The sequence below is a fragment of the Aythya fuligula genome, chromosome 2, assembly GCF_009819795.1.
Source record: "Aythya fuligula isolate bAytFul2 chromosome 2, bAytFul2.pri, whole genome shotgun sequence".
Lineage (NCBI taxonomy): Eukaryota > Metazoa > Chordata > Aves > Anseriformes > Anatidae > Aythya > Aythya fuligula.
The window spans coordinates 84,812,213-84,831,807 of NC_045560.1; the positions used below are offsets into that span (position 1 = coordinate 84,812,213).

The window sequence follows — 19,595 nt, forward strand, 5'->3', positions numbered from 1 at the left end:
ATTATTTTTATTTTTTATAGATTTTTTTTTCCCAAATGTCTCTTTTTAATGAGTTTTGTACATTAAACTATTGGATTTATTAAGCTTAATGCAGTCTCGCTAGTTTTACTTAAGTGGAGATGTTCTTATAGGAACAATTCTGATTGCTATCTAGGTAGCTAATTTTCTAGTAGTCCTAGCTTTATTCTTGTAGTAAGTCACTCTATGCTCTTTATTTACCCAATTTACCTTTATGTTGAAATGGTTTAATGCTTTTAAAATGTCTTGCACTTTGATTTTTTCTTCTTACATTTCTTTCTGCTGGCTTTGTGAAACTGGAGAAAAAAAAAAAAAAAAAAGTAATTATTTATTGGCAACAACAGGAAGTTAAAAGATGTCCAGTAGTTAGTTTTGGCTCTTGGCTTGTTCATGTGAACATAGACATTTTAGTCTTCCTAATACTTATGGGGTCAATATTTCTAATTTCACTGGATATTTTAATGTGGAAATATAATAATGCTGTGCTCTACTGCATAGGATATAAATTTCATTTTGTAGGGAAAAATATAATAAAAAAAAACAACAAAACTGCTTTTCTTTTTCTACAGGATAACATTGTTTTACTTATTTACAATTTGGGACAAATTGTAAAGGTTGAAATGATATAATAATGAAATACCATAGAAAGGCATCATTAATAATATGCTATTTCTTAATCACAGTCTTCAGATGATACATCAGTAATAAATATTCAGTAGATATGTCAAGATGAAGTACCCAAAATGTACATATATGACACTATGTGAAGTACTGACCTGAAAACCAAGAGTATGAGATGAGACTGTGCTCATCTATCTTGGAACAGAGACTGCATTTATTTGTAGAGTGAGATGTGACTCTGATACTACCAAGTTAAGAAAACAGTTTATACCTGCTGGGGATACAGTTCAACTTCTCTGGAAGAAAAGGAGTTATTCTGTTTCTGTAAATGAAAGAAAGATTTGCAATGGCAGTGAAGATGCAGTTCTCTTTAACTTTGATATCTGGAGAGAAAGAAGCACAGTCAGTGACGGTTGATGGAAGTTGTTCCATATACGCAGTGAGATAAGGAACTGTTTTAGTATATGTACTTGTATATTCCCTGTTGAAAATTTCTGAAGAAAACTAAAACCATTAAGGTATTTTTTGTCCTTACAGAGATAGTATAGATAGGGTAGAAAGACAGCATGCATCATCGCCTGACTTCCAATGAATCTTTCGAGTTAATTTGCATTTAGTTTGTGGATGAAGCTTTGTGTAAACATTGTACCATTTTCACTGTTTGCCTGTTTCAGTTCTCTTCATGACTCAAACACATGTGCTTCAATTATTTTTTTTGCTTGTTGGAGGTGGTGGTGATTTCCTTGTTCTAATAACAAATGTTCTGCTTTCTCATATTCTTTTGCCTTTGCTAGTCTGCCTCTTTTATTTTATTATTATTATTATTTTTTATCCCTATAGCAATATCCCTTGGATAGATAGATTTAATTCCTATACATACACAATTTAAGATGGCCATATATGTACTAGAGCCAATAAATAAATGCACAGACATGCACACCAGAGTCCATAAATAAAACTATGATAGAGGTTGTGTTTCTGAGATGCATGATTTTTCAAATAATGTTTTTCATTTTTTAGACACAAGATGTGTCTAAAGTTCTGAGGCTCATTTAAAATGTTTATTAGAGACATAAAAAACAGGTCCTAACCATCTGTACCCATTAGAAATATCTCACGCCTGTTTGGAAAGAGTTTGAATTATTATGATAAAAAATGTATCCACATTGTAATTTCTATTATACGTCTACCAATTGCATGGGTGTAATATTGCAGATAGTTTGCAAATATTGCAAAATATTCAAGTTTAAAATTTAAATTTAGTAATCTCTTTATTGCCTGTTTTCAGTTACTTTGTTCAAAAGAATTTGTTGGAATCCGTAAAAAATTAATCTTACATGTTTTTTATGAATAGATTTAAATTACTTGTGGTTTTATTTTCATGTTTCAAAATTCCTTCCTTTTTATCTTTCTTTATAAAACAATCACTCTGTAGTGACCTTAGGTAAGGCGGAATGGCTTTAAATAAGGTCAACAATAAGGAAAAGGGAACTGAAGGAGATTGTGCATTTTTTTAAAAGGCATAATGAAAAGAAGAAAAATGGATATGAGAAGAGAATAAGAAAGAAAGTGAAGAGGGAAAGGTGGGCAGGAGGAATATGGAAATGGAGGATGTAAGAAATTTTAGACCTACTACAAAAAAAAGTATTTGCTAGAGATATGTACCTGCTGAAATCAGTTCAAAGTTGGTGTGCTATTCATACATTTGTATGAGTTCTGTGAACTGAAATTATGGGGGCTACCACCAGAACTGTTTTATTGGAAGAGGTGTAACAGTACACGCTGAAGAAAGTATTCGGTCAGAGGGACACAGTTACCTTTCTGAGTAACCTAACCCATCATTTCCATGGATTTCAAGCAGTGCCTTTGTGCTGCATCTTCTTCATGGTTCACCTGAAATCCTCTTGTGTAGGTATAGCAATACTGTAGTAGAGCAAAAGCGGAGTGAGAAATATTTTTGTAGTAAAAAGATGGATTTTTGTTAAATAGGTTTTGTACATGTGTAGCTCTGATGTAAAAGGAAAACAAAACAAAAACAACTTATTCAGATTTCAAAGAAGTTAAAACAGGTAATGACAAGACTTCAGTGAATTGTGAAAACTCTGTGGCTTCTATAAATGCTTCTTTGTAATGGGATCCTTAAATTCAAACTTTACATATCTGTGGCTGAGTTTGTTGTGCAAGCTTGCCATTATTGTGGAGAGAGATAGACAGCTTTAATCTATGTGTCATCTTATTCTTATTTAGACATCTAACATTGATCATGTGAATCTGCTGAAACAGTATTTCTTGTTGATTCTAAGGGGAGACTGGAGCATATGTTTTGGATGTATAGATATGCAGTGTAGATACTTTATTTCATAGACAGCCTTCAAACTGAAACTCTGTTTTGGAAATTGCCTTAGCCTTTAGGCAAAGGGAAATGTTTTGAAGACAGTCCATGAAAGAAGTTAGTGTGACTGGGAGTAAGGACTCTCTCTCTCTTTTTTTTTTTTTTTAATCTTTAATATTCATTAATTATAACTTTATTTAAATACTAGTAACAATTAACTTTATTTTTTTTTTTGATTTTTTTCCCCAGAAACTACCTCTTCAGGTTGCGGCTTGAGGATCTCTCTCTAATTCAGGTATGTTTAACATTTGTTTTCTTTGAATGATACAGGTTAGGCAGATGTTTTAAAGCAGATAATCAAGATATATTCATAAGCTTTATAACCACAGATAAGTATGCATCTGTTTTTGTCCTCTTTGCTGTATTATGTAAATCGTATTATCCATTTTAACTCCAGATTAGTGTTTGTCCGAGGCCATACAGACCTGATGTTATTTTACTCTCTGCTGTGATTTTTATTAGAGAGGATCTGTACAAAATGGAGGCTGGTAGGATTATGTTCTAACAGAAAAATGTTTTAACTTATTGTGCATTTTGTTAAAGCTTCTTTCTTCAGGCTATATTATTATTATAGAGAAGATAACAATTTTTTTAAAAGAATGATAAATTAAAAAGTGAATTCATACTTGCTAAAGAAAAATTAGACTAATCAAGCAGCAAACTTTCAATGAATAAATCTGGTGTGAACATAAGTGTCAGAATTGAAGTATTGTGTAAAAGGCAGCTATCTGTTGTTTAAAACTTGTTAGAGCTTGGAATTCGAAAATTAAAGGTTTTTAGAAGTGGTTAGGTGTCATAGGTAAGTGTGAATCCCTGATCGGTTTATTGTACCCTGAACTTCATATGACTTCCACACTGAATTTATCATATACAAGCAGTCACATCTTTCCTCAGTCTCCTAAACACCTCAGTGGTGTTCCTTGGTTAGGTTATGTGGGTTTTCTTTCATTATTTTTAACCTTGGCATCATCTGTAACCTTCATCATGCCTGTATTCTTGGCTGTAAGAGTTATTTTAGTAAGTTTAATTAAGTTGTCTAATTTACTGAGGTAAGGTAATAGGAAAATCACAATGAAATTGAAATTTGTTTTTTCATAATCTTTTAATTTACGTAATTTAAAACTAGCTTTATATTCAGTACTGTAGCTATTACTTCACAAAGTAATACTAAATAGTTAAGCAATGAAAAGTAAAATGCATTGAGGTAAAACTATCTTTGTGATTTGTAGAACACTGTGTGTATGCCTTAATTAGGTTTGAAGTCTTCCTTTACCTTCCTTTACTAGAAACAAGATCTGAAGTTGGCTTATAATTAACCAAAATTGCAGTATTTATAAATAGTCTGTCTGTTGCTAGTGCTTAAGGCTGCAATGCAACGTGCACTTTTAGTACCCAGAATTCAGATTGTTTACTCGTGTGACATACTAGACAACTTGGCTAATAATTTGTGTTAAGCCATGAAGATTATTAATAGGATGCACAGAAAAATCTCTGATGGTGCTGTTGTACTTTTTTTAACAGAGAAAAGCTGAGAACTTATACCTATGAATTAGCAAAATAAAGTTCTCAGCTTTCCTCTGTTAGAAAAAGTATCAGTTGGCTGAGGTCACTAAAGCAGGAGAAATCCATAGATTTCGGAAGTTTATAACTGTGCTAAACTAACCAACACCCACGTGGGTCAGCAAAAAAAATATAAAATTAGGAGAGAAATCCCAATGTTGATTTTATACGAGGTTACTGGATTTTGGTTTTATGAATATGCAGAAGCCTTTAAACAAACAGTCCTCTCAAGTTAACTTTTGGTAGAATTTCTTATTCAGTCTTCAATGATGTAACACCGTTGGTTTACTTCTGTATCTTTAAACCTCTCCCTTTGATGAGATTGTATTTCCAAAAAACAAAGTATGATAAATTATTCTTTACAGAACTAAGAGAGGCCTCGAGATTAACTCCCCTTGTCCTTATGGGGGACTTCAACTTGCCGGACGTTAACTGGGAGTGCCACACGGCTGACACGAGCAAGTCCAGGAGGTTCATGAAGCACCTAGATGATAACTTCTTGGTACAGGTGCTAACGGAGCCAACTAGGAAAGGTGCCCTCCTAGACCTGTTGCTAGAAAACAGAGAGGGTCTGGTGGGAGATGTGGTGATTGGAGGCCGCCTCGGTCATAGCGACCATGAAGTGGTTGAGTTCAAAATTTATGGTGACAGAAGGAAAAGTGCCACCAAAACCTCATCCCTAGATATGGGGAAAGCGGACTTCAGGCTGCTCAGGGAACTAGTCAGTAAGGTCCCCTGGGAAACTGCTCTTGAAGGCCTCGATGTCCACCAGTGCTGGTCACTCTTTAAGCGATGCCTCCTAGAAGCACAAGATCAGGCAATTCCAAAATATCGCAAGTCAGGCAGGCGGGGCAGGAGGCCGGCGTGGCTGACCAGGAACATTCTAATGGAGATTAGGCGGAAACAGAGAGTGTTTCGCTACTGGAAGGAGGGCCAGGCATCATGGAAAGAATACAGGGATGCTGTTCGTGTTTGTAGGGAGAAAGTTCGAGTGGCCAAAGCACAGCTAGAGTTGAAGCTGGCTGTGTCTGTGAGAGAAAATAAAAAGGGTTTTTTTAGATATGTAAATGGAAAAAGGAGAACTAAAGAAAACATAGGGCCGCTCCTTGATAGGGAAGGTCTCCTCACAGACGATGACGTAGGCAAAGCAGAGACGCTTAACGCCTTCTTTGCCTCTGTCTTCAATGCCGATGATGGGCTTCGGGACCCAGGGTGCCCTGAGCTGGAGGACCGGGACGGTGGGGATGACAAACTCCCAACTGACCCTGAACGTGTGCGGGATTTGCTACTCCACCTGGATCCCTACAAGTCCATGGGTCCGGATGGGATTCATCCCCGGGTGCTGAAAGAGCTGGCGGATGTCATTGCGGAACCTCTATCAATTATTTTTCAACGATCCTGGGAATTTGGAGAGGTCCCAGTAGACTGGAAGCTGGCAAATGTTGTGCCAATTTTCAAGAAGGGTCAGAAAGAAGACCCTAGCAATTACAGGCCTGTCAGTCTCACGTCAGTGCCTGGTAAAATCATGGAGAAGTTGGTTCTTGGACTCATTGAGGCGCACCTGGGGGACAAAGCAGTTATTGGTCCCAGCCAGCATGGGTTTGTGAAGGGTAGGTCCTGCCTAACTAACCTGATTTCCTTTTATGATAAGATCACCCGTATGGTGGACCAAGGGAAACCAGCTGATGTGATTTTTTTGGACTTCAGCAAGGCTTTTGACACGGTTTCCCATAGGATCCTACTGGACAAAATGTCCACCATACAGCTAAATAAAAACATCATACGATGGGTGAGCAATTGGCTAACGGGCAGGGCCCAAAGGGTTATGGTAAATGGAGCTGCGTCAGGCTGGCGGGCGGTCACCAGTGGGGTCCCTCAAGGCTCCATTTTAGGGCCGGTACTTTTCAATATTTTTATAAATGATCTGGATGTAGGAATAGAGGGTATTTTGAGCAAGTTTGCTGATGACACCAAACTTGGAGGAGTTGTTGACTCAAGTGAGGGCGTAAAGGCCTTACAGAGGGATCTGGACAGGTTGGAGAGCTGGGCGATCACCAACCGCATGAAGTTCAATAAGAGCAAGTGCCGGGTCCTGCACCTGGGACGGGGAAACCCTGGCTGCACGTACAGACTGGGCGATGAGACGCTGGAGAGCAGCCTAGAAGAGAGGGATCTGGGGGTCGTGATAGACAGCAAGTTGAATATGAGCCAGCAGTGTGCCCTGGCAGCCAGGAGGGCCAATCGTATCCTGGGGTGCATCAAGAACGGCATCGCTAGTAGGTCAAGGGAGGTGATTGTCCCGCTCTACTCTGCGCTGGTGCGGCCTCACCTCGAGTACTGTGTGCAGTTCTGGGCACCACAGTATAAAAAGGACATGAAACTGTTGGAGAGTGTCCAGAGGAGGGCTACGAAGATGGTGAAAGGCCTTGAGGGGAAGACGTACGAGGAACGGCTGAGGTCACTGGGCCTGTTCAGCCTGGAGAAGAGGAGGCTGAGGGGAGACCTCATCGCAGTCTACAACTTCCTCGTAAGGGGTTGTCAAGAGGCAGGAGACCTTTTCTCCATTAACACTAGTGACAGGACCCGCGGGAACGGGGTTAAGCTGAGGCAGGGGAAATTTAGGCTGGACGTCAGGAGGGGGTTCTTCACAGAGAGGGTGGTTGCACACTGGAACAGGCTCCCCAGGGAAGTGGTCACTGCACCGAGCCTGTCTGAATTTAAGAAGAGATTGGACTGTGAACTTAGGCACATGGTCTGAACTTTTGGGTAGACCTGTGCGGTGTCGAGAGTTGGACTTGATGATCCTTAAGGGTCCCTTCCAACTCAGGATATTCTATGATTCTATGATTCTATGATTCTATGTCATTATTTTCTCTTACCAGCATATCTCTACTGCTGCTACTCCGAGTTTCAAAGTTTTCTTCCCTGTTTTGTTCTCTACCATTATGAAATCTCCATATTTGTCCTTCACAGATCTTTTTATCCTTTTCTTCCCCTGTGCTACCCTTTTGGTCCTGTTAGAGGGCTCCAGGGCTGCCCTTCTCCAACATATTTGCTTGGAGTCTTCCAGGCTGGTGAATGTGCCTGTTATGGAAGCTCTAAGTCAGCTGTGAGATATTTGAAGCCTTTGTTTTGATGCAAGTAATGTAAGGTGTATTCTTTATGACTCCCAAAGTCATTGTGCAACAAATTCAGATAATTTTGTAGTCCTGTGTGGAAAGTATGATTGCAGTCACTGATATAGTCATAAAAATAGGTTTAGGAGTGTTTTTGAGAGGTCATCTAGTCTCTACTGGTACCCCCAGACCAGGATCATGATCACCACTTCTGTCATCATTGGGGGTTACTTGTCTGAACTCTTCTTACAATTTCAGTAGATTCCGTAACTTTTTTCAGCATTTGTTGGGAAATGTTAAGACGCAGAGGGAATCTCTCAAAGTCTTACACTAGAAAGTGTGAAAGCTTTATTAATTTAAGCAACCATAACAATTCTCAAGGAAGCTTTGAATTCAAACTTGGCGGCTTTGAACCTGAAACCCACCTAAAGACAAGATTGTATTTACTGTACTATATTTATTGTACTGGCAGAATTATTCTTTTAGCATTATTCTTCATGCAGTTGTCATAATACATAAAAACTAAGCTTAATTTTTCCATTTATGTTTCTTTGATTACTTTGCATGAATCAATTTTTGTAAAACTTGTAGGTGTTTCACAAGTTAATTTTCACATCTGGAAAGAAAGGTACATGGTGAAGTGCTAGCTGTAAGATGTTTTCAGTGTGGAAAAATAACAATATGAAAGGGCTGGAAACAATACAACCTATACACCTGTTGTTTAATTATTTTAGAAAATTACTCAAGCTCTATCTTTGTTATCATGTGTGTGAAGAGGGAGGAAAATTGTTGACTCTTCTCATCCAAAGCAGATGCTTCCAGCATGGAAGCAAGGATGTTTGTTAGAATTTGCATCTTCCTTTTCTACAGTTTTCAATTGGATTTTTATAACTGTTTATTTTGTTTACATTGCTGTGTTTTTTTTTGTTTTTTTTTTTTTTTTAACCTTGATTCATCAGTTTAATTTTTCTTATAGTATGTTTCTATCAGAAAAGAAAGGGAATACCTAACATTTAATCAACCAGTGGTACACCTCAGTTATTTCTGTAATAAATAAGTTTTCCCCATCTGCCATGTTTAAATAGCTATTGGAATAGGTTATTTGGTTTTGTCCACATGCTACTCTTGAGAAGATGTTAATGTTTCATGTTATATGTAACAAACTGGAATAGTAAGAATGAGTTATAAAAAATATATCCTTGTATATCTTGTACAATTTTCATTACATTTTTTAAAAGAAAGACACTGTAATATTATCAGACATTACAGTATTATCAAGTACAACTTTGTAATGGGAAAACTCTCTACAAAGGAACAGAGTACAATAATGACTCCTTGTTTAAACACTTGTTGCAAAAAAAAAAAAAAAGCTTATATATATATGTGCTTTGTTTTTTTTAAGTATGTAACTGGAAAATAGTTTGAAATGCAAGATAACCTTCCTTTAAAAAAAAAGACATTTAAAATTCAAGTTCTCACAAAAGAAATGCAGAACAGAAATTCATTTATGAAAAGGTTTCTATTACTTTAGTGAAAGTTAATCCCCTGTAAAAGTGAGAGTTAGTGTTAATAGATTGCCTCAGACAGGATGTGTATCTAACATGAGATAGGACTGTTTAGTGAGCTGTCATTGCCCATTGTAGATATATCAAAGATGTCATCTGACATGTCATGGTTCTGTGCTCTGTACTTTATAGGAAAAGCCTATTGTCTGAATGAGCAAGTTCAATACGATGGTGTCTATAGCAAACTGGTATTTGATGTGTCTCAGCAATTTTCTGTGTGTGGGAGAATAAAGAAGAATAAAAAGAGTTAAAGCCCTTTAAAGCTCTCACTGGAGAAGCCTGAGAGTCAAATTGTTCAAAGCTGGCTGTCTGAACAATGTGTGTATGGTGATTATGGATTAGAAAAGAAGCCCTGATTGGGTTGTGGTTGTAGAATGCCAAATATTTTATACTTACTACAGTGTAGCCTCATAGATTTCGTTTTATTATTGAAGGCTTGTTTGTTTTTCATTTGTGAATTTTGTTTTGCTATCTCTCACCTCAAGTAATAGAAGAACATTGCCTAAAAACATTGGCCAAGATGAAACCTGAATTTTTTGAGAAATCTTTTATATTTCTTAAAATGCAAAATCAGAAATCTAAATAGTGGTCAAAAAAAAAAAAAAAAAAAAAAAAAAGTTTGAATAATTATGGTATGTAGGCAGTATGAAGATTAATAGAGGGACTTTGACCTTATGTAGAGAATGGCTGTAACAAAAGTCTTTATTTTTCAACTTAAAAAAAAAAAAAGAAAATAATGTTTCTAAATTCAAAGATTTGTTAGTGTCTGCCTCCCTGAACCCTGAGTAGTTTGCTGGTACATCTGTAAAGTTCATCACATGGATGAAGATTTGTACATTTCATCAGGGTTGTGAAAAGCTAATACATGCTGTCTTGTAACATTTTTTTAGGACAATTGTGCCATCTTTGTAAGCATGTGTCCTAAAAATGCTTTTATTTACTGTTTGGGTTCACCTTTCTCATCTGAATCTTTTGGCTGTGAAGCCTATTCTCAGTTTGAAATGCCCAGAGGGTTTAAAATCAGCCTATTCCACCTGCTCCTGTAGTTACAGAACTCTCCTGAGGTTTTATGCTCATACTGAATCAACACTTTTTTTTGGTTAAAAATACATATACCTCAAAGTCAATTTTTAAAGGCAATTTTAGCCTCAGTTTATTGCTAAAGAGTCAAATTTTTCACATAAGCCAAAAAGGTTGGAGATTTTTTTTTCTTAATTATTATTGTTGTTATTTAAGTTTAAATACTGGAGTATTAAGCTGATTTTATTTATTTATTTATAATGTAATGGTTAATGAGGTATTCAGGGAAGTAAAGGCAAGATGGGATTTATGAATTGTCAGGAAAAAGAGTTGCTTTGGAGAAAGACTTTAACTAAAGTGAATTCTTGATTTTGTTTGCATGTTTCTAGAGTGTCTGAAGTACTTCCTATACAAGATTGTTCACTTTTATAAGTCATCAGTGCCTAGATGGTAGGCTAAATAATGAGTTAATTTGTTATATATTTTGAATATATACTTTGTTTTCTTATGTTAAGCAAAGAGAGAAGCTGATTTTGAGAATTAGTGTTTTTTTGTTTTGTTTTGTTTTGTTTTGTTTTTTTTTTTTTTACAGGTAAATACATAATTAGAACCTGAGACACTTTAGAAATTTAAATGCAGAATATTTTTAACAATACTTGATACTTTTAGGTAGCAAACATTTTTGCTACCTAATACCTTATTTTATTATTATTTTTTTTTTTTTTTACAATTGCTTGCTATTACAAAGTGGGAGCTTATAAAGTCTTTTGTGAAAGGCTTTTATAACCATGTTTTTGACTATGTGGTGATTTGGCCCAGTCTACAGAAAATGACATTCCAATAGAGGCATAAAACACTAAGGCTCTCCTTACAGTTCATTTCTGGGACAGTGCCCTAAGCTTGTGAGAATTCATCACATAGAATTAAATCTTTAATTTATGCTGATAATAAAAACTTTGTTATAATGAACATCACCTTCAGAGATAAAGTTAAGGAACCTGAGCTTTAATCTTTAATTTCCTTATTTTGTTTATTTGCAAAATAAATTGAACCTCTTAAAGGCAGCTTGATGTTTTTTCTGTAGAGCTTTCCTAGACTGTACTTCTGTCCATTTATTTCTGTGTTGCATATTCTTAGTTATTAGTGGAAATGGATGTCTGATTGGGGAAATACATGAAAAAGCCTAATGAATCATCATTTTATTTAGGGGTGAAGCTACCTGTGTGGAAAACAAGATGCAAGAAAAACTTTCTCTGTTTTCACACTCAAAAGCATATGGGAACTAAACTAACCTGAGGATATCCTTAACTTGTTATAGGCTTAGGTTGGCATTGGTAAAACCCAGAGTACAATGAGATTTAACATTTAATTTGGATCCCTAAGGGGAAAAAAAAAAAACAACAACAAGAACAAACCAATCAAACAAACACTCAGACTGGGTCCTTCTGTGCCTGATAACTGCTTAAGGGTGAGGGGAGTAGAAGGCATTCCTCCCTATTATGGGTTTCTTTCCTCCTTTCTCATAAGGGACCATCAGCCACTAAAATATTATTTATTCTTTGTCCCTTCATGTATGCATTTGGGGTATGTGAATGAAAAATGGACAACCAGACCAGATAAGTTAGTATTAGTTTGTCATTAAGATTTCCACAAATTCTTCCTGGAGAACTTTGGAAGCAAAAGGAACAACTAGTGCTCAAAACTTTTTCAAAGAAGACTGAGATGAGCAAATCGCAGAGTGACCAGAAGATGGAAGAGCAAGCGCAAACATCTGCTTAGGTGCTATGGATGAGCAAAACTTGAAAAGGTGTTTAAACTCTTACCTTTTGTATAAGATGGTGCTGAGGGGAGAATGTTCTTTTTAAAAAACAAATTACTGTACATCTGCATATCACAGTTCTACTTCTGCACAATACTTCCTCTTGTTGATCCCTTTCAGATGGTAGACTGTTTGTTTCTATCATATAGCAAATCTGAAAATAATTAAGCATTTGGGGCTTTAAACGAGAGGTAAGAAGTCTTTGTGAAGCTAGAGCTAGTCTTCTGTTGCAGGTAAAGATGGACTTGGTGACTGCTTGTAGTTCCAGTTCTTCTTCTATGGTATCATTAGTATTTTCACAATGTTTTCTGCTTACACTTACAGAGTGTAATAACCTGATTGATGATGAATTTGGCCATCAGTGCATGTTTTCCTGTGTCTAATCTGTACCCCAATGACCTCTTCTACATGTAGTCAAAAGGGGTTTTCTAAAGGTGGATGCAACATGTTATATCGCACAAATGTTGATCTTCACTCCATGTATCTGCAGGGAAACCAGTTAGCAGCAGACAGTGCTTCACTCCCTGGAGGAGTTAAAAAAACAAACAACAGCAACAAAGATACTATAATAGGCAGTGTTCATAGGTTCACCTACATATTAATGCAGAAGATAGCTACTTAAAAAAAATATATATATCCATATTTTGTTGTGTTTGCCCACATTTTCTTCCATTTTTCATTCTGAATATTTTTCTCTGAACGGGATTTTTCACCCATGGGATATTAGTTATATATCTTCTGTATTTGATTTTTTCTTTGTGGGATGTTTTTTTTTTTCTTCTTTCTTATATTCTGAGTTCAAATGCAGATCCCTTTACAAAACCACATAGGGTGCATATGAGGAAGCCAGTTGGATGTATGACTCTTCTGCTTATCCCTGTTTGTCAATCAATTACACTTCACTCCTAGATAACTAGGAGGTTTTAGTCTCCAGAATTTGTAGTATCCTACCCTTCAGTACAGCTTGATATTTGTCATAGAAGGTTAGAAAGAGTCTGGGTGAAGGAAAATAATATTGGCATATTTTCAGTTCTTTGCTGCTGCCTTGTCTTATCTGTGTGTGCATTTTGGGAGTATGGAGGAAAAAAAAAAAAAAAAAAAAGAAGAAAAAGAAAGCTGGGCAAAGACATTGTCATTTGTCCTTTATTTGCTGTGTCTGTCATTGTTTTCTGCCAGTACTGAAATACAAGCACAAGTGCATTTCAGATAAATGAGTGTGAACACATCCATTTTGCTAGAGAAGCTTAGCTTTTTATTTTTAGTTTCAATTTCCTACCTCTGCTTGTTAGGCTGCATTTCTTGTGTGCTTACAGTAATTTTCCGTACTGGTTTCACAGCAAAGAAGTAAAATAGGTACTGAATTTTTTCACTACTCCTCATTTCCTTTAGATAATAAATGTGTGTTTTATTTGTAAGATAAAGGGGAAACATGGATCACTGGTGTGTGTGTGTATAAAGCATGAGTGCCTTTGTTCTCATGCGAAATAGAGCTGATTTCAAAAGCTCTATTTTACAGCACATATTTATGAAATAGTTATTAAGGATTTTTTACTGGTATACTTCATCTCATTTTGATTGATTGACTGCCAAATTTTCTCGGTATGTATGGTGTGCAACTAGACTGTACCTGAAAGTAATAGTGGAAATGTCTTTTCATAAGAAGGTGGCGGTTGTGTTTATGTTTTCACAAATATGAATATACTGACACCGCTGCAGAAGAGTAATCACCAAGTAGCATGTTTGAAGGGAAATCAGCTTTTGTTTTCCAAATATCTAGACTGCATAAGACCATGGCATGCTTCAGCTGATTCTGGAGTAAAGTATTCTGGAACAAGTCTGCAATATTTATGGAGGGATGTCTGTTCTCCTCTGAGAATCAGCCTCTTTCCACATAGCCTCTATATTGAAAAAGTGCAGCAATGATAGGAGACTGTACAGAAAATGAAAGCAGAAAATACTAATACAAAGACTGAAAGCAACTTGTCTTTATTCCTTTGTTGTCTTCATTCATATGTCCAGGAGGAGAGTTGGCTACAAGCAGTTCCTGATCAAGGGTTTCAGCTCTTCACCACATAGATGTTTCAGTGTGGAACAATTTAAAAAAAATTCTGGAATATGCAGTATGATTCGAAAGAGATGTCCCTATTATATCTGTGATCCAGGAAATATGCATCTGCATACCAACATCTGCAAATATGATTATCAGATTTTGCTTATAGACACTGGTATGGAACTTCATTGCCTGTTCTGGTCTATAAAAACTAATTTGAGTGAACCACGGTTTGCATGCCACATATATCCTAGATGTAGAGAACAGCAGATCTCAGTTAGAGAGAGGATTGTGTTTTCCAGTGCTGCAGAGATCCATTCAACAGTTCTATCAGGCTTATGGATATAGATACTTTGGGGTAATTTCAAATATAGGAGGTGTGTTCATCTTACACCTCTGTGTATAACATCATCAGTACCTAGTTTAAGGGCACCGTGTGATCCCTTGCCATTATACCTTGCCCTTGCTTGTTAACATGTGAAATTAAAAAACATTTAAGCCAAGATTAAGAGAAAGAGTGCAGTTAAAGGATGCAGCCAGCTGCTGAATTACTCACTATTTCCCTAAGGCAAAAATTTCTGCTCCCTTGATCCCTAGAGAGGAGGTGGACATTCTTCAAGGGCAGGAGACTAGCTTTTGTTTGGTTGGTAGGTTTGTTTTGTTCTCATTTGCTTCTGTGAGTAGGAAAAACAGGAAAGTCTGTTTTGAAGAAAGTATTTGAGAAAACAAAGCTCCTGAGTAGAGCATTCCAGGAACGTGGACACTTGGTGCTACAAGCTAATGAAGAGGAAAGGTCTGAGGAACTTACAATAAGAACACTGGTGGGAGAGGAGCCCCCACAGGTGCAAGAGACAGCGTTCTGCTCTCATAAATGGCTGAGGACACAAGGAGGGGCTGTGCTGCTTTCAGTGTGATACTCAGGTCAGCACTACTAAGCCCAATTTAAATGAGGATTGTTTCTCCTAAATGTTTTAAGACACTGTTTAGTTATAGCATAGGGAACTAGTTCTGGTCTGGATTAAGAATAATGATTAAAGTAGCTTCAAGTTCTATTTTGACAGGCATATCTTGTCTTTCTAGAAAAATAAATAAATAAATAAATAAATAAATAAATAAATAAATAAATAAAAGGCCTCTTTTTTTGCCTGTCTTTGTTGTACTGCATTTTCCCCTTGTTTTTAGCAGGTGTTCTTACCTCTTTTGGCATGTATTGTTTTACCCATCCCAGATGGTACCACAACATGATGCTACTGTTGTCAAGTCTGGGAGCTATAAATAATGTCAAAATATGGGAATAATTTTATTTATTAAAAAAAAAAAAAAAAACAAAAACAAACAACTAGATGTGCTTTGAAATATATGGTGTTAGGCACATATATGAGATTTCTATATTAAATCACTATTTCAGCTGTTATTTAGGATTTACTTGAAGGCAGGAAAACTTAAAGCGCACTTGATTTAGGTGATGATCTGGCATAATAAATAAATAACTACATTATTTCTATTAATAGCACTTTGATTTTTACTTTATGGGTAAGATTATTGCCTTTTGAGGGCAGTTCAATGAAATGAGCACTTAGGAGCTACACTTGGTCAATGGGGTTTTCCCTATGACAGTATTTCCACTTATTCCCCCAGAATGGAACTTGGAGTCCAAACTTAGGTGCTTAGGCTGTCTGCCCAGTGCGTGGGGGTAGCTTCATACTCAGGAACAGCATCCACCAACATCTGCATTCTAAGCTATCTAATCCAGCCAGGAAATAATGCTGATGGTACATGGAAACATAAATGTCAGCCCATTTTTGAGTTAGGCATCCGTATGGAATTTGACAATAGGGATTTTGTCCATGTTGTCCATGGCTTTCACAGTCAGTAAATTACATGTAAAAAAGTAAACTAAGCTCTTTCTACTGTGGTTTATAAACTGAAATAACAGGTTGAAGTTGAATACCGTATGACTACTAATGAGCGTTCTTAAGCAAGGCTTCATTGCTGACTGAATATAGGCTGGTCTATTACATAATTAACCTTGTTATAGGCTTATTTGCTGTCCATCTGTGCTTTTTTTCATTTTCCTTTTTTCATTTTCTCCTCCCTAATTTTAATACTAGCTTCCCTTCTGGGTTTCTAGTGCCTGGAAAATTATTTATTTTCTTCTCCAGGTCTATAAAATAATTCTATGATATGATGGTGGCTGGTGTATTGAATTGCCAGTCAAATAAAATATAAAATTAAAAAGTATATATTATTACACAGTCAGGAAATTATAAACTGTAGTGTCTGTGCTTGGGCTTGTTCACTTATCTTGAGATGTTTATGGTAATTTAGCTAGAGATAAGTAATGACAAGAATATGATTTGAAGAAAACTTAAATGAGTTAGTCAAACAGGAATTTGATTAGAGGTTAATATTTATACGTGTAGTTGTATATATTTTCCATTATGGAAATTGCTGTCTTGATGAAAACCCATTAGTATTTTTCCCAGGGTATAGCTACCATTGCAGTAATCGGAAACAGTCAACTCCAAAATTGCTTGTGTTTTGGTTTATTTTTTATTGTTTTTATTTAATGATTAAGTTAGGTTTATTAAAAGACCTGAGAAAAATCTCAGAATTCCATATTTATGTTGATACCCAGGGTAAAACAGCATAATGGAAGTCAGTTCTAGGAATAATCAGTAACTGGGGCAGAAGGAAAACAAATTTTGGTTAATTAGTAGTTAAATTATAACTTAATTGTGGCATTGACCATTTTCATATGGTACATGATTCAGTTCCTTACTGTTTTATTCTCTAAATGAAACCTGAAGCAAGGAGGATTTTTCAGATTTTATTGTAAAAAGTTAAGTTGAATCACTCTAGAAAATAAAAGAATTTCTTTTTCTTTTTTTTTTTTTTATTTTTTAAATTATTATCATTATTCTTTGACTTTCAGAGCTTTAAAAATGAACATTTTGAATGAAATGCTAGGTTTGGTATTTTCCCTTTACATTAGTTTTCATTAATTACCTTTAAATATGAATTAGAGAATGCATTCATTCTGAAGTCTCATTGAATGCAGTAGTTCTCCAATATTTGTATGTGCTATTCCTTTTAGGCTATTTGTCAGTGGAAATCTCACTTGAAAGGGTTAGAGCCTTAAGCCCAAATCTTTGCCTAGGTATTTGACAGTTCTGTGCAATGGTTCTGTGCCTCCTTGTGCTTATCACAGAGACCTGAAAATATGAAAGGTCAAACTGTTCCTTACTTTTTGAAACCCTGGTGCTATAAGATGAAAACAGGAGAGAGAAGAGAGGTGAGAGAAGGGACTTTATGCAAATTGGAAGCATAGAAAGAAGTCTACATGAACATTCAGATTTTTGCACACATCTTAATTGCCAGTGATGAAGTGGAAGCTTCCTCAATGTTGTTCTTTCCGATTCCTAAATGAATTGCTTCTTTAGTTACTCCAGTAAAACTTTGCATGCTGTTGTCTAAATACCCAGCCATTTAACTAAACTAAAACAAAACAAGAAACAAACAAAGTATCTGGATTAAATTTTATCCTGTCAAACTTGCAGAGAACCGTTGGCAACTGCATTTTTTTTTTTTTGTACTTAAATTAGGATAACTTTTATTACTGAAGGTTTAATAATAAGCCAGGACAGGTTTAAAGAAACAATAAAGCTTTAAGTTCATAGAAGATCAAAAATCCATCATTGTATATTTATAAACATTGCTCTAGTTGCGATTCCATAATCTTTTCTCACATGGCTGCCAGCAGTATTACTTGTAGAATATTGTGCTATGCATCTTGAGGAAATAAACTTGTGATTTTGGCATTAATTTAGCAAGTATTTCTCTGTGTCCAAGCCTTTTGTTCATGGAAAAGAATGGAAATTGCATGCTGAATATTTACCAAAAGGCTTACCCTTTTCTTTTAAATTAAGTAACATCTGTTGAAAATGCTAAGATAAAAAGATTGTCCAGGATAGAGTGCATATATTTCAATGACACGTACTTTAAACTTGCCTTAAAAATATTGAAACCTTAAGAATATTTTTAATGTAAGGTATTTTATAATTGAAACAATCTTTATAATGTACAACTCATGAAATCAGACTAAATATATTCCCTTTTTTCCTGAAGTACATGTAAGAATAGTAAGTTTTGATGTCTGCTAGATTCAAATGGATGTTTTTTTCCTCTTATCATTGACAGGTTTTACCATGACAGGTTTTCCATATGTTTATACACATGAGATTATGCTTATATGCACTAGTTAAAAACATTTGAGTAGGTGTTTCTAAGGTATTTCTGTAAACATTATTTTTAAATAAATTCATCAGATAAGGACTAACTGCTGTCACACTTCTCTTTAAGTTGGATTCAGATTAAACACTATAATAATACTTCAGATATCCAGTGAAGAAGGCTGAGCAGGAAAGCTGAAAGTTGAGAACTGCTATATGAAAATCCTATCCAAATTATTCTACAAAAACAGTCTTGCTGTGTAAGCAAAGAATATTATTTAACTAAATTTGTACTTTCAGTGATTTTTCTGCATACCCCCAGCTCAGACACAAAAAGGAAGAAATGCTTCCCTTTGCAATTGAGTCAAATTATTCTTATTTCTATAAGATAACATATAAAACATGTTAATTGTTTGATTTCATTTTAATGTGGCTACACATTAAAATGAAGGAATAAGGAATGATAAATCTAGCCAGGCAGACATTGAACAAGTACTTCCCCAGATTTGCCAAAAATTCATTAACATTCCTGATCAAATAAAGGGTAGTGCGATGAAAAGCTGGTTTCTAAAAGGTGAATTCTCCCTTTGACTTGCAAGCTGCAGAGAATAACTAAGCAGGATGGAACAGAGGAAATGAATGAATTATTGTGAATAAAAGCAATCAGGCTGAGACACTGTAAATGCATTTTAGAGTTGATGTGATGTACAAAGCTCATGGAAAGTGTGCAGCTATGGAAGGTCTGTCTCCGCTAATCACCCTTGTGTATTGGGAAAGAAAATATATCTTTTAGCCTGAGATCACAGCCATGCTTGGGCAAATACACTTTTTAGGTGTAGTAAGGGAGATCATACAAGAGAAAGTTCCTAGTTTAGTTCAATAAACAAGTAAAAATCTATTATTTGTTTTTATCTGTGAAGATGATGTAATTTTTACCAGACTTTTCCAGAACAGCAGGTATATGTGCAATGCAAAAAATAACAGAAAGGATCTTGGCATCCTTGCTGGGAGAATCAGCCATACATAAACTCCCTGCTGTTGCTAAATAACCAGTTGAGGGAAAAGCACCAGAAAGCTGGAGGTAACTTTTTTGGGGGTGGGGAGCACAGATTGGATCTAGTTTATGTAGCAAATCAGAGTCAGATGACAGAGCTTTAGTTGACGTAGCCTAGAAAATGGAGCTCTGGAAGATAAAATCTGAG

The 19,595-nt window shown here is 35.8% G+C and overlaps 1 protein-coding gene across 7 annotated transcripts in view; it reads left to right on the plus strand.

The window, feature by feature from the left end:
* The window catches only part of SEMA5A (semaphorin 5A), a 337,450-nt gene that overhangs the window by 137,607 nt on the left and 180,248 nt on the right, over window positions 1–19,595 (plus strand). For all 7 annotated transcript variants that reach the window (XM_032180765.1, XM_032180761.1, XM_032180768.1 and 4 more), the window contains exon 5: window positions 3,221–3,266. In XM_032180765.1, coding sequence (XP_032036656.1) covers window positions 3,221–3,266 — 46 coding nt within the window. The remainder of the gene's footprint in view (window positions 1–3,220; window positions 3,267–19,595) is intronic.